Here is a 16940-nt window from a genome sequence, read left to right on the forward strand (position 1 = left end):
TGATCTCTCATTCCCTTTAAGAGTTAGTTGCATCTCGCCCATGCCCTTGCCTGTAGTGGTTTTGCTGTGTTTAACTCTCCGTCTGCCGTCTGTCAGCTTGGGTTTCTCTCTTTGTCCTTCTGTTGTGTGTGTCTCAGGGCGGTTGAACAGCCCTTTTCTGTCCAAGCAGTCATGTGATCCAGAGCCATTTCGCTCTCCTGTGCGTCAGGCCTCGCCTTTACGAGCCGCAGGTACAAACACACACCCGACCATAACACACTCGGGAAGGTTTGGTGTGCCGTGCATCTTTCTGTTCACTCAAATCTTATAGGGATGTAACGATGCACATATGTGACGATTCCAAACAATTACAATTGGAGTTTATATGAATGAATCTCTGAGGGGAGCTGAAAGGTTTCCAGTACTGTTCATTTTGCTTCTGAATGATATGTATTAGGGCCCGTTCACACAATGCATTTTTTCTTTTCCTTTTTTATTTTTATTTTTATTATTATTTTTTTTTTAAGTATGCAATTTGGGACGCAGCTTAGCTTTTGAATGAAAAATGATCAAATTTTTTTTAATTTTTTTATTTTTTTTTTAATGAGATGCTAATGGTCTGATTGGAAGTGCTCCCGCCAAACCTGGAGATCGCCTGAATGCATTCAAAAAGGGTAAAACTCATTTCAATTTTACATGTACAATAAAACACTAATATTAAGAAGTATTAGCAAAAACTAGGCTCAGTGGTTACCACTGTCGCCTCATAGCTAGAAGGTTGCAGGATCGAGGCTCTGCTGAGCCAGTTGGTGTTTCTGTGTGGAGTTTGCATGTTCTCGCGTAGGTTTCCCCCACAGTCTAAACATATGCGCTATAGGTGAATGGAATAGGCTAAATTGGTCTTAGTGTATGAGTCTGTGTGTGTGAATGTGAGTGTGTATTGGTGTTTCCCAGTACTGGGTTGTGGCTGGAAGGGCATCCACTGAGTAAAACGCATGCTGGAATAATTGGCGGTTCATTCTGCTGTGGTGACCCTTGATAAATAAGGGACTAAGCTGAAGGAAAATTAATGAATTAGTAAAGAACACTAATAAAATGCCTAATAAAAGGACACTTATTAATTTACTGTATGAAGTCTTCAATCTCAAAATCATGAATTAAATCGTGAGTTCTGTGAATCGTTACATCCTTATTATCTTCACTCTTTGGGCCTCATTCATGAAACACCATATTGCATATTTATCCAGTATGGTGCAGTCCTAATCAGTTTTACATTCGCGAAGAGTTAACTGCTCTATTAATGAATGATTTAATGATGAGGCTCTCTGTGTGGCGCCTTCACGCATCACATCTAACATCTAACCACTCATACTTTCCTCATGCTTGCATACTGTTGGGTTTTAGATTAGAGATTGCTGTGTGTATTGTGTGTTTCTGAACATGTGTTCGCTCTGTGCATTTCATCCAACAATGAAAGACCTCTAGAGTGCAAAAGGTGAATGTTTGAGGGTGATCTCGGCTGTTCTTGTTTAATATAAAGCAGGTTAATTAAAGCACCTAAAGGGACAGTTCACGCAAGTATGATTAATAACTCACCCTGCACTTATTCTAAACAGTTTTGAGTGTACTGTCACTTTAAACTTAAACACTTTAATATAATTTATTATATTATTTTAATATAATTTATTTATTTATTATGTTTTTGCTTTAGTTCAGGGTTTTTATATGTTTTTATCTTCATTAATGTTGCCAGCTTTATTTTTATTCATCTATTTATTAATCATTAGTTGTTATTATCTATCTATCTATCTATCTATCTATCTATCTATCTATCTATCTATCTATCTATCTATCTATCTATCTATCTATCTATCTATCTATCCATCCATCTAGTCTCTTATTGAACTATGAGGTACTTATTGTATAATATGTTTGAGTCTATATTCATCTTGGCGGGTTTATTTTTATTTATACACTCACCGGCCACTTTATTAGGTACACCTGTCCAACTGCTGGTTAGCGCAAATCATCACATAGACATGGCCAAGACGATCTGCTTGAACGTGACATGGTTGATGGTGCTATATGGGCTGCTCTGAGTATTTCAGAAACTGCTGATCTATAGGGATTTTCACGCACAACCATCTCTAGGGTTTACAGAGAATGCTCCGACAAACAGAGCACCTTTGGGATGTGGTGGAACGGGAGATTATGGCTGTGCAGCCGACAAATCTGCAGCAACTGTGTGATGCTGTCATGTCAATATCGAGCAAAATCTCTGAGGAATATTTCCAGTAGCTTGTTGAATCTCGGCCACGAAGGATTGAGACCGTTCCGAAGGCAAAAGGGGGTCCAACACAGTACTAGTAAGGTGTACCTAATAAAGTGGCCGGTGAGTGTATATTTATTGCTTCGATCTCTTATTGAATTATGAAGTTATCATTGTGGGATAAGTTTTTATCTATATTAATCTGGTCAAGATTATTTATGTCGTCTCTTTTTGAATTATGAAGTCGTTAATATTATGTAATATGTTTTATTATTAATCTTGCCATGAAATACCCATGAGTTCCTGATGTGGCAATAAACAAACAAACATAAAAAAGCTCCCAGTGTGTGCTTGTTTCCATGCATGTGTGTTTCTATGTGTTCCCATGCATATATATATATATATATGTGTGTGTGTGTGTAGTGGCCAGTTTTGAGGAACAGCCCAGATCTCAGTATGTGGAAGCAGAGGCAGAAGCAGAGGCCGAGTATGAAGGTCAGACTCATGCAGATTGTTTCCTCGTCATGTTTTTCATCATCCACCCCTGGTTTGTGCCAGTCAATCAGCACCACCTGGTGGGGAAGACCTTATATTGCGAGACTCATAACTGATGATTGTTGCCTCATGCTTTGTTTCTCAGATGTTCAGGTGGTCAGTGATAAATACGAAGCACCGGTTGAACAACAGCAGCCACAGTATGAGGCAGTGGAGGAGCCGGACGCTGTATATGAGAATCCCACACAGGTCAGACATGTTAACAGCAAGTAATGCACATTTGCACACATCCTGGTCATATATGCACTGCACATATACAGAAATAATCACCCTTCTGTGAATTATTATTTTTATATATTTCCCAAATGATGTTGAACAGATGCAGGAATTTTTCACAGTATTTCCTATAATATTTATTCTTGTGTAGAAAGTCTGATTTGTTTTATTTCGGCTAGAATAAAAGCAGTTTTTAATTTTTTTTTATTCCATTTTAAGCTCAATATTATTAGCCCCCTTAAGCAATATTTGTTTTGAATTGTCTCCAGAACAAACCACTGTTATACAATGACTTGCCTAATTACCCTAACTTTACCCTAATTACCCTAGTGAAGCCTTTAAATGTCACTTTAAGCTGAATACTAGTGTCTTGAAGAATATCTAGTCAGCAGACAATAAATACCTGATGCGTGCTGTTGTTGCTGCCAGTAAAACAGCAATCACGTGCAATTGGCTACAATAACAGCCACCAACCTTAGATAATCAGATAGATGCAACTATTGAGATCTGTACAATAAATAAAAACACTTCTGTAGTCAACTTAAAGAAGCATATATTCCTGCGAAAATGGAGGAAATGGGTTGAATGTATTTCAGTTAGAAAACCTGATTTTGTTGCTATATTGCATCAGGAAAGTATTGATCGCGCTTTACTTTTTCTACATTTGTTACAGCTTTATTACGAAATGGATTAAATACATTAATTTCCTCAACATTCTACACACAATCCCCCATAATGACAATGTGAACAAAGAGTTTTTGAAACTGCTGCAAATTTGTTAAAAATAAAAAAGCTGAAGAATCACATGTACATCAGTATTCACAGACTTTACCGTGAAGCTCTAAACTGAGCTCAGGTACATTCTGTCTCCACTGATCATTCTTGAGATGTTTCAGCTTCATTGGTGTTCACCTGTGGTCAATTCAGCTGATTGGACATGATCTGAAAAGGCTACACCTGTCTATATAAGCTCCCAGGGTTGACAGTGCATGTCAAAGCACAAACCAAGCATGAAGACAAAGGAATTGTCTGTAGACCTCCGAGACAGGATTGTCTGGAGGCACAAGGCTGGGGAAGGTTACAGAAACATTTCTGCAGCTCTGAAAGTTCCAGTGAGCACAGCGGCCTCCATCATCCATAAGTGGAAGATGTTGAACCACCAGGACTCTTCCTAGAGCTGGCCAGCCATCTAAGCTGAGTGATCGGGGGAGAAGGGTCTTAGTCAGGGAGGTGATCAATAACCCGATGATCACTCTGTCTGAGCTCCAGCGTTCTTCTGTGGAGAGAGAAGAACCTTACAGAAGAACAACCAACTGTGCAGCAATCCACCAATCAGGCCTGTATGGTAGAGTGGCCAGACGCAAGACACTCCCCGCCTTAAATTTGGCATCTGAAGGACTCTCAGAGCATAAGAAACTAAATTCTCTGGTCTGATGAGACTAAACTTGAACTCTTTGGAGTGAACGCCAGGCGTTACCTTTGGAGAAAAGCAGGCAGCGCTTATCACCAGGCTAACAGCATCCCTACAGTGAAGCATGGTGGTGTTGGCATCATGCTGTTGGGATGTTTTTCAGCAGCAGGAACTGGAAGACTAGTCAGGATAGAGGGAAAGATGAACGCAGCAATGTACAGAGACATCCTGAATGAAGACCTGCTTTAGAGTCGCTCAAATTGGGGCGACAGTTCATCTTTCAGCAGGACAATGACCCAAAGCACACCATCAAAATATCAATGGAGCAGCTTCACAACAACTCGGTGAATGTCCTTGAGTGGCCAAGCCAGAGCCCAGACCTAAATCCTATTGAACATCTCATGGCAAAAGAAATCCGTTAATATAAATGAGTTATTAAAACTATTATGTTTAGTTAAAAGCAGAATTTTTAGATTGTATTTGACTTGTTGTCTTTAAATGCATGTGAATGTTTTGTGCATGTTGGTCAGGTGGAGGAGCAGAGCACGTATGAGCCGGTGGATGAACGCGGCGTCTGCGCTAGAGCTCTGTACGACTACCAAGCTGGTGAGCATTACATACATTCCCAATACACTGCAGAAAAGGATTGTCTTGTCTTTGTCTTGTTTCTAGTCCAAATATCTAAAAATTCTTAAATCAAGAAGCATTTTTTTAAACAAGTAAAAAAACTAGTCTTGTTTTCAGAAATAAAGCGTAAAATTAATTTGGATGGAAATATCTATTGGATGGAAACAAGACCATGTACATGCGCCATCAGTTCTGTTGAGGTTTTTAATTTGTCCACATGGTGGCGTGAGAGAGACATGGAGCCAAATATCAACACACACTCAATATGTACACTTTAATAGGTACGGCCACTTTAATAGGTACGCCTGTCCGACTGCTTGTTAACGCAAATTTCTAATCAGCCAATCACATGGCAGCAACTCTATGCATTTAGGCATCTGCTGCAATTCAGACTGAGCGTCATAATGGGGAAGAAAGGGGATTTAAGTGACTTTGAGCGTGGCATGGTTGTTGGCGCCAGACGGGCTGGTCTGAGTATTTCAGAAACTGCTAATCTACTGGGATTTTCACGCATAACCATCTCTAGGATTTACAGAGAATGCTCCGAAATAGAGGAAATATTCAGTGAGCGGCAGTTCTGATGGCGCAAATGCCTTGTTGATGGTCAGAGGAGAATGGCCAGACTGGTTCCAGCTGATAGAAAGGCAACAGTAACTCAAATAATCTCTCGTTACAACCGAGCTCTGCAGAAGAGCAAAAATAAATAAATGAACAGTGCTTTGTCGTTTTCTGGGCAGTCGAACAGTATTCTAGTACAGATCGAATGTAAAATAACATGTTCATCATTGTATAAATAAGGTAAAAATGTAAACTTTTAATCATTAATTATTAATCTAATCCTATTGCGAATACACACATTGCGATATCGATGCTCAAATGATATATTGTTCAGCTGTACTTTGAGTATTTACATCCAAACACAAGCACACCTTCAGCTTTACATTTCTGGTTATATAACACTACTCACTGCTCTATCTCTCTCTCTCTCTCTCTCCTCAGCTGATGATACGGAGATCTCGTTCGACCCTGATGACATCATCACCAGCATTGAGATGATTGATGAGGGCTGGTGGCGAGGATACGGTCCAGATGGGCATTTCGGGATGTTCCCGGCCAACTACGTGGAGCTCCTTTAACAACAACAACAACAACCAATCCCCATCATCAGAGGCAAAATGCACTGATTCACCCCTACATCCACACATCTCTGAGTGAACATGGGTCCAAAAGACTGAAACTAAAATCACGGACCAAAACAGCCACCATCACATGACCCGCGGGGGGTATTTAAACTCTCAGATTGACATTTCATACTGTATTAGTAGAGTTTTCTGATTTTTTTCTTCATTTCAAAGCTGTTATCGTTTTAAAAAGCAGTCCTCTGATTTCAAATGTGCAGTAAAGTGAGACACAAAAAACCCATCAGTGATCATGCAGAAATGCTGGATATCTCTTTAGACTGAACCTTTTCTCAGTGTTTTATCAAGACATTCCTTTCGAACATTAAAGAAACGCTCCATTTATTTTGGAAATTACAGCTTCCCAAGAGTTAAATTGTTGAGATTTAGCATTTTTGAATCCAATCAACCAATCTTCTGGTCTGGCAGGAGAACTTTTAGCTTAGCATAATTCATTGAATTGGATTAGACCATTAGCATCTTTTTCCAAAATGACCAGACTTTCGTTAAATTTCTTTGCAGATATGGCTTGGAATTATTTTTTCATTCCAGCATAGTAATCAATGAACTTTGTGACAATATCCTGGCTATAGTTGTGCAATTGTATGGTATGGCAGCAAAGTTAAATGATCATCAAATCAGAATAAGTGTATCTTTCCTAGATACATCAGCAACTTTTTTTATTTTCCGTACTTGGTACTTGATGTAACAATAGAATAGTCCAGCTTTAAATAGGAAAATTGTCGAAATTCTGGTGATTTTTGAGTGAGATGCTAATGGTCTAATCCGATTCAATGAACCATGCTAAGCTAAGCTAAAAGTACTTCTACCAGAATGAATTCAATTTTATTTTAACTTTTTTTTTTTCTCTCATTTTACAACTTTTCTAGACTTAGAAGGGTTAGTTTTACCATTATTGAATCCATTCTGGTGGGAGCACTTTTAGCTTAGCTTAGCATAGACAATTGAATCAGATTAGACCATTAGCATCTTGTTTGAATTACCAAAGAGTTTCTATAATTTTCTAGGGCAATATGGCTAGAAATTATGCTCTCATTCCAGCACAATAATCAAGGAACTTTGCTACAGTATCATGGCTATAGTTGCACAGTTGTATGTTTTGACAGCAAAGTTAATTGATTATTACATCAGAATGAGACACATCAGCAGATAACTTTTTATTTTCCGTACTTAGTACTTGATGTAACAACGGAATAGTCCAGCTTTAAATAGGAAAATTGTAAAAATTCTGGTGATTTTTGAGTGAGATGCTAATGGTCTAATCCAATTCAATGAACCATGCTAAGCTAAGCTAAAAGTACTTCTACCAGAATGAATTAAAAAATAGTAAATCTTATTTTTTGGCTCATTTTACGACTTTTCTAGACTTAGAAGGGTGAGTTTTACCATTATTGAATCCATTCCGGCGGGAGCACTTTTAGCTTAGCTTAGCATAGATCATTGAATCGGATTAGATCATTAGCCTCTTGTTCAATTGGCCTAAGGTTTTCTTGGCAGATAATGCTAGGAAATGTACTCTCATTTCAGCGTAGTTATCAAGCAGCTTTGCAACGATATCGTGGCTATAGTTGCACAATTGTATGGTAGGGCAGCAAAGTTAATTGATTATTACATCAGAATGAGACACATCAGCAAATAACTTCTTATTTTCCGTACTTGGTGCTTGATGTAACTACAGATGAGTCAAGCTTTAAGTGGGAAAACTATCGAAATTCTGGTTATTTTTGAGTGAGATGCTAATGGTCTAATCAGATTTAATGAATTGTGCTAAGCTAAGCTAAAAGTGCTCCCACCAGAATGGATACAAAAATAGTAAAACAATTTTTTGGCTAATTTTACGACTTTTCCAGAGTTAGAAAGGGGAGTTTTACCATTTTTGAGTCCATTCTGGTGGGAGCACTTTTAGCTTAGCTTAGCATAGACAATTGAATCAGATTAGACCATTAGCATCTTGCTTAAATGACCAAACGGTTTCGATAATTAACTAGGCCAATATGGCTTGAAATTATTCTCTCATTCCAGTACAATAATTAAGGTACTTTGCCACAGTATCATGGCTATAGTTGCACATTTGTATGTTTTGACAGCAAAGTTAATTGATTATTACATCAGAATGAGACACATCAGCAGATAACTTTTTATTTTCCTTACTTGGTACTTGATGTAACAACGGAATAGTCCAGTTTTAAATAGGAAAATAATCAAAAGTCTGGCCATTTTTGAGTGAGATACTAATGGTCTAATCTGTTTCAATGAACTATGCTAAGCTAAGCTAAAGCATGCTAGAAAGGGGAGTTTTACCAATTTTGAATCCATTCAGGTGGAAGCATTTTTAGCTTAGCTTAGCATAGTTCATTGAAACAGATTAGACCATTAGCATCTTGCCCAAAAATGACCATATTTCGATAATTTTCTACTCTATTATGGCTAGGAATTATTTTCTCATTCCAGCATGTTAATTAAGGAACTTTGTGACAATATCATGGCTATAGTTGCGCAATTGTACGGTACGGCAACAAAGTTAATTGATTATTACGTCAGAATGAGTGTATAGATTCTAGACTATAAAATAGCAGCTTTTCATTTTCTAAATCAGCCTATATATGCGATGTAACTCCAGAAGAGTCAAACTTTAAAGTTAATTAAATCTAATGGTTTTTGAGAGAGATGCTAATGGTCTAATCCGATTCAATGAACTATGCTAAGCTACGCTAAAAGTACTCCTGCCAGAATTAATTCAAAAATAGTAAAACTCACATGTTTATGAAGTCATAAAACAAGCTGATTTCTCCCTTTAAACAGTGGAGCGTTCCTTTAATCAAGCGTTTGGTGCAGATGTGTGTAGTGAAGTGTGTATCGGTCCTGTTTCGCCTTGGTTTCTGCCTTTTTTCTCCACAAGATCGAGTGTGACCGCCTTGTTTTCTTGAGGAACGCGACTCAAGCTTTGCTCCAGTGACTTTAGCTGAAGTTTATTTGCTGTGTTGTATACGGCACCTTTCAGATCCAGCTGAATATCACGACTGATTTGGGATCAGTCTGGCTGTGAGCTTTTTTTTCCTGTAAGAGCTTTTTCCTGTCCGCTCGTGAATGTGGAGAATATCAATACTGTGATTTTTAGGTTTCAGGGAGCCGTCGATCGTCATTCCTCCGTCATTTTGCCTTCGGGTCTGAGTTGTGTTCGTGGATATCGCTACGCTGCATAAAAATGCTTTCTGTCTTTGTTTATTTGTCTTGTTTTTAGTCTAAATATCTGAATATTTTTAAATCAAGAAGCATTTTTAAGTTGAATGTTGAACACAACATATTTTACAGTGCAGAAATAAGTCAAAATTAAGCAAGTTTTTCCTTAAAACAAGATAAATAATCGATCAGTTGGTTGAATAAAGAAAAAAACTCGCCTTATTTGGACTTATTCCAGAAAATGAGACAATATTTGAAGACTTTAAATGCAAAAACCTCTCAAATTTACATCTAAAATGAGCATTTTTCTCAAGCTGTTGTGTGTAGCTTCAGTAATTTTACCCTTCGTGCAATGTTTTCATGCCTTTACTTGGTACTCGATGTAACAAACGGAATAGTCCAGCATTAAACAGGAAAACTATCCAAACTCTAATCATTTTGGGTGAGATGCTAATGGTCTAATCCGATTCAATGAACTATGCTAAGCTAAGCTAAAATGCTACCACCAGAATGCATACAAAAATAGTCAAACTTATATTTTTTGGCTCGTTCACAACTTTTCTAGAGCTAGAAAGGGGAGTTTTACCAATTTTGAATCCATCCTGGTGGAAACATTTTTTGGCTTAGCTTAGCATAGTTCATCGAATCGGATTAGATTCGCTGCACTACAAAAAAAAAAAAAACTCACCTAATTTGGATTTATTCTTGAAAATGAGACAATATTTGAAGAGTTTAGATGCAAAAACCTCTCAAATTTACATCTAAAATGCACATTTTTCTCAGGCTGTTGTGTGTAGTTTCAGTAATTGTACTCTTAGTGGATACAATAGGCTTTATTAATGCCTTTAAAATGAAAAAACTGATCATAAACATTTCTATCAGGGGAAAAACACCAATTTTAGAAGAAAATTTCAGACGTTTTTGTATCTGAACTCTTCATTTTATTTTTTACTTGTCTAGAAAATGCTTCTTGATTTTAAGAGTTTGATTTATTTAGACTAGAAACAAGTGACAAAACATTTTTTTGCAGTGTGGGGCTCACGTCAGATTTATTTAGACCCTCAGATTTTGAGCATCCACACTCTTTACTGTCAGTGCTGTGCCAATGCCTGGAGGAGTGTTTGAGGACTTGAGATTTTTTTTGAGAAACGTCAGACGTCTAGAAGTGATGGAGCAGTGGTTTAGTTCCTCTCAAGAGCTCATTGTGAATATGTAACAAGTCTGGACATCATTGTAACTTCAATTAAAAGAATAAATAAAGAGTTTTACGGCTGAATCAAAGTTTGCTTTGCGTATTTTCACATTTACCCTTGCCAGTCTACACAATTTTGAATTTTAAAGTTAGCAATAAAGATAGTTATGATGCAGTTTAATTAATTCAGTAGTCTAATGTTACTTTAAAACAATAAAGCATTGCATTCAATTTATAATAATGGGCATTAAAAACATTAATGGTCACATTTTTTTTTTAAGGAAAGTGGTGCATTGTTTTAATTTTGCCTTGCTTTTGTTGTTGTTTATTAATGTATATATGCATGAATGTTTTATTTATTTATTATTTCAAATCATTACAAATTTACATTTGCGCCCAAAGCAGTACGGTTATGTTATAAATGTTTATTTATTTATTTCATTATTCATTCATTATTTATTTATTTGTTTATTTATTCGCTTTGATTACTGTATTAATTCATTTATTTATTATTAATTATTTTCTAATTTATTTTCCTATTTTGGTGTCATTTGAGTGTTTCACTGAGAATGCAACTTTTTAAAGCTATTTATTTATTTATTATTAATTATTTTAAAGTTATTTATTTATTTATTCATTAATTTTTCTTTTCTGTATTTGAATGTTGATATCATTGTCCCGAGTGCATAATTGTGTTAAATTTTGGCGAAGCACCAAACTAAACTTAAATATTTATTTATTTATTTACGTGTTTATTCATTTAAAGCACATATTTATTTATTTTATCTTTATTTATACATTTTTAAAATGTATTTATCATTAATTACTTTAACTTTTTGTTTATTATTTATTAATTTATTCATTTTTTTTTCTTTTTTGTATTTAAATATTGATATCATTGTCTTGTGTGTGTATTAATTGTGTTAAATATTTGTGAAGCACCAAACTAAACTAAATATTTATTTAAACCATGCGTTTATTAATTTTATCTTTATTTGTTTTCACTAATTTATTATTAATTATTTTAATTGAATTAATTATTTTATTCACTTATTAATTTATTCATTAATTTTAAAGTTAGCACTAAATATAGTTATGATGCAGTTTAATTCATTTAGTAGCCTAATGTTACTTTAAAACAATAAAGCATTGCATTCAATTTATAATAAAGGGCATTAAATACATTAATGATCACTTTTTTTTTTTTTAAGGAAAGTGGTGCATTGTGTTAATTTTGCGTTGCTTTTCTCACCTAGGCTCACAATTTTTAATGGGGTTAACATTTGAAGTGGATCAAAATGTTGACAGAAATGGGTGTTGAATGGTATTAATCCACTTCAAATGTTGACTAGTGTAGCGGTCCAGAAATACATCTCAGAGTCGCAGGAATGCATTACAACTGATTATTTTGACATGGATTCAAATATAAAACATTTACAAACACTTATTGGAATGTTAGTAATAGGTTTTTTGTTACCATTTAACCATATTGTAAAGCTGACCTGTAAATGTTTAAATAAATAAAAGAACGTGATCACTCTAAATATGATTGAATGGGTAAACCTAATAGTTTAAATGCTAGTGGCGATGTATAAAAATGGTTGTGTTCCTCGTGTAAATTGTGGTCAATTATTATAATCACTTTTATGCTTTAATGTTCACCAATCTCCCGGAGGGTCGGTGACCTGCCTGGGTGTTTCAAGTATACCTAGTGCAGGGATATCCAGACTCAGTCCTGGAGGGCAAAGTTTAGTTCCAACCCCAATCAGACACGCCTGGGCTAGCTAATCAAGCTCTTAAGCTGCGGTCACACTGGGCTTTTCTCCCCATAGACTTGCATACATGCACACACAAATGCGTCACACCGGAAACGCAGGGTCATGCGTCAAGTTTCGCATGCAAAGCTTGGTGAACTCTGACCTGCGAAATCGCATCACTTGACTGTGTGAGACCAATCGAGGATCAAAACATGTGACTGCAGCTTACCTAGGCTTTCCTGCAGGTGTGTTGAAGCAAGTTGGAGCTAAAATCTGCAGGACACCGAGTTGGGACACCCCTGACCTAGTAACACCTTGATAAGCTGGTTCAGGTGTGTTTGATTAGGGTTGGAGCTAAAATCTGCAGGACACCGGCCCTCCAGGAACAAGTTTGGTGACCCCTGATCTAAATTATACAGTTCTTTGATTTATGTAGGCTGCAGAACTTGGGAAGAGAGTTTATTAAGTATGTATAACATGTTTTATTATTTTATTTTACATGTCGAGTGCAAAAGAGGAGGACACCCACGCTGACACGGGGAGAACATGCAAAACTCCACACAGAAATGCCAGCTGGCCCAGCCGGGACTCGAACCAGCTTGTTGTAAAGCAATAGTGCTAAAAGCACAGGGTTAAAAACTACCCAAATTGGGTTGTTTTAAACCCTACTGCTGGGTAAATATGGGACAGAACACATCAGGGGTTAAATTAACCCAAGTAATTGGGTTATTACTTTAAACTCCATAAATGGGTTGTTTTTTTCTAGCCAATAATTGGTTATTTTTACTTAAATAATAGGTTAATTTGATCCAGAAATGCTCGTTAAAGATGACCCAGCAATTGTGTTGTTTTGACTCAGCGTCACTGACGTGTAATGTGGATGTTCAGCTTTGATTACAGGTGTACGAAAGGTGATAGTAAAAAATTTAAAAATTCAGAAAGGTCCGACTAAGAGCTGCTATGAGCACAAATCTCATTTTAATCATCTGAAAATGCAAGGAACCTGCGTTTATGTTACACTATTTTCATTGCATTTAAACAATTTAGTATATAATCATCAGCCCCTGCTGTCTGCGAGATGATTAGACCCAAAGAGCTGGGTTGAAACTACATAAGACTCTGAAAACAACCCCCAGAAAACCAAGATTCAGCTAGAGAAAATAACCCCATGTTTTTTCGAGTGCTCTAAGCCAGTGGTTCTCAAAGTGGCGGTCGGGACCCCCTGGGGGGTCGCGGGACAATGACAAGGGGTCGCTTGGTGATATCCAAAACTCAAATAAATTTGATTAAACTATCAGAATTACCATATTTTATTCATAACCGACAGAATATAGTTAATAGTTGCATTAAAGAAACAACAACATAAAAATAACAATCAGCCATCAGCCTTTAATTTTAAAAGCAAAATGTAATTAAATCCATAAATGACTTTAAAAAACATTATATGGCTAATAGACTGTTGCATTTTTGTGTTGTCAATAAGCTCATGTTTATATTTGCCTATAGTTGTGTCTGCAACGTTTACATATTTACACCACCTTGAAAAATGGGGTTCGCGAGCCACTGATATGATTATTTTTGGGGTCGCGGGCTGAAAAGTTTGGGAACCCCTGCTCTAAGCCACCTTGCCATCCCAACTTTCCTGTTGTCAAAAATAAAAGCTTTTTTGCTCTAAATGACTAGTTTGATTGAATAGAAATGTGATGTGATCAATGTGATCAATTGCTTAAGGAACAAATAATAAATTATTCAGATTTGTATATTAAAAAATGACAATAGGGTATATGCCGAAGCATGCTAATGGGACTTTTAATTTGCCAGTAACCTGGGTTACGCGCTTCCGGCGAACTGTATGCAATGCAAAAACTGGCGCGTTTACGGTCTGTTTTCTTTAAAAATCAGCGATCTCCACTAGCTGAGTGATATCCGATATAAAGTGGGTCTCAGATTGTACAATAAGCACTGCATTAAATTACATTTCCCCCGCCATGTCTTTATAATATGAGCATTTGTTTCCCCCCAGTATAATCAATGGGGCTTCTGCCGATTCTGACCGGCGCGTTTGTCTCGTTTTACGCTTAAACAACTAAATGAATGCCAAAGTTTATTGAACTGAATGTCTTTTAATGATGTTACAACATCGATGATGTAAAAGGAACCGTATTAACAGTACGCAATAACAGGTCACCGGAAGTGTATCAGTATGGGAACAGCACTAGCTCGGCATATACTCTATTATAATGTTTTACTCGGACACATAAATATTGTTTATGAATCCAGAGCAACTGCTCATTGCCAAAGCGAGTGTGTACTGGAAATAAACAGAGTTAAAGAAGAAGAAAGTCCCATTCAAACTCTAATATAGCAACAGCAGAGCAAACCAGCACAGACTCAAACACACATTAGAAATCTGAAGGTCATTCAGTGTGAAATGAGGAAATAAATCCACCGTCTCAGCTCGTTGTGTTCCTTAATAAACACTTCTGAGTGGAAATCAAGCCGGTTTCTGCATTTCTGAGAATGCAGCTTTATTTTAAAGCAGCATCTGATGATGACGCTCGCATGTGTGATGTTCAGGGTCAATTAATTGTACAGTTCATTGCAAATTTCCATTTGTGTCTGAAGTAATATGGTTATGTCATTAATGTAGCTGATTAATTTATTTATTATTTAATCAATTTATTTATACAACCATGTGTATACACTTATCTATGGGTTTTGTTTTATATGTATTTGAAGTCAGAATTATTAGTCCCTCTTTGAATTTATTTTTTAAATATTTCCCAAATGATGTTTAACAGGAAATTTTCACAGTATGTCTGATAATATTTTTTCTTCTGGAGAAAGTCTTATTTGTTTTATTTCAGCTAGAATAAAAGCAGTTTTTAATTTTTTAACACGATTTTATGGTCAAAATTAATAGCCTCTTTAAGCTAATTTTTTTCGATAGTCTACAGAACAGAAGTTATACAATAACTTGCCTAATTACCCTAACCTGCCTAGTTAACCTAATTAACCTAGTTTAGCCTTTAAATGTCACTTTAAGCTGTATAGAAGTGTCTTAAAAATATGTATGCATGCATGCATGTTTTTATTTTTTATGAATTATTTGATTTATTTATTTATGAGTTTATTTGTTTATTTACGCATGTTTATGTATGTATTTATTTATTTTAATTTATTAATTTAAACGGTTATGTATGTATGCACACATCTGTATTTTGTTTTATATTTATTGACTTCTATCAATGTACGTATGCATGCATGCATGTTTTTATTTATATATTTATTTATTTATGTTTGTTTATTAATTTATGTATGCGATTATGTATGTATTTTTATTTTATTAATTAATTTTTGTATGTATTCACACACCTATGTGTTTTATTTTATGTTTATTTATTTATGTATGCATGCATGCATATTTTTATTTACTTATTTATTATTTCAAACCGTAACAAATTCACATTTGTGCCTGAAGTTATATTATAAATGTTTATTTATTTAATTAATTAATTAATTAATTAATTAATTAATTATTCTTGATTTATTTATTTATATATTCGTTTTGAGTACTTCATTAATTCATGTATTTATTATTAATTATTTTCTAAATTATTTTCCTATTTTTTCTGATTTTGGTGTCATTTGAGTGTTTCACTGAATGCAACTTTTTAAAAGCATTTTTTTTTTATTTATTTAAATCATTTATTTAATTATTATTAATTATTTTAAATTTATTTTTATTCATTTATTTATTTATTCATTTTTCTTTTCTGTATTTGAATGTTTATATAATTGTCCCGATTGCATAATTGTGTTAAATATTTGCAAAGCACCAAACTAAACCTAAATATTTTTTTATTTATTTATTTAAAGCAAATATTTCTGTATTTTATCTTTATTTATTAATTTTTTTACATATTTATTATTAATTAATTAATTTTTTTGTTTATTTATTTATTAATTTATTAATTTTTCCTTTTTTTCTGTATTTAAATGTTGATATCATTGTCTTGTGTGTGTATTAATTGTGTTAAATATTTATGGAGCACCAAACTAAACTCTTTATTTATTTATTTATTTTAAAGCATGTTTTTTTATTTTTATCTTTTTTTGTTTTTTCTAATTTATTATTAATTATTTTAATTGAATTAATAATTTTATTAATTTATTAATTTATTCATTAATGTTTTCTTTTCTGTATTTAAATGTTGATATCATTGTCTTGTGTGTGTATTAATTGTGTTAAATATTTATGGAGCACCAAACTAAACTCTTTATTTATTTATTTATTTTAAAGCATGTTTTTTTATTTTTATCTTTTTTTGTTTTTTCTAATTTATTATTAATTATTTTAATTGAATTAATAATTTTATTAATTTATTAATTTATTCATTAATGTTTTCTTTTCTGTATTTAAATGTTGATATCATTGTCTTGAGTGCGTATTAATTGTGTTAAATATTTGTGAAGCACCAAACTAAATAGTTATTTGTTTATTTATTTAAAGCAAATATTTATTTATTTTATCTTAATTGTTTTCATTTATTTA

At 34.6% G+C, this 16940-nt stretch overlaps 1 protein-coding gene across 39 annotated transcripts in view; it reads left to right on the forward strand.

Moving 5' to 3' along the window:
• Positions 1-10717, forward strand: part of dbnlb (drebrin-like b) — a 37252-nt gene extending 26535 nt beyond the window's left edge. For 2 of the 39 annotated variants that reach the window (XR_015497093.1, XR_015497101.1), the window contains 6 exons: positions 138-230; positions 2672-2743; positions 2889-2992; positions 4961-5036; positions 6057-7055; positions 7555-10717. Coding sequence is in view for 6 of the 39 variants with exons in the window: in XM_087263370.1 (XP_087119496.1) it covers positions 138-230; positions 2672-2743; positions 2889-2992; positions 4961-5036; positions 6057-6193 (482 nt within the window). In the remaining 33 variants the exon portion in view is untranslated. 39 annotated transcript variants of the gene reach the window in all.
• The last annotated feature ends 6223 nt before the right edge of the window (positions 10718-16940 follow it).

Source organism: Danio rerio, chromosome 8, assembly GCF_052040795.2.
Source record: "Danio rerio strain M-AB ecotype USA chromosome 8, GRCz13ab, whole genome shotgun sequence".
Taxonomy (NCBI): domain Eukaryota; kingdom Metazoa; phylum Chordata; class Actinopteri; order Cypriniformes; family Danionidae; genus Danio; species Danio rerio.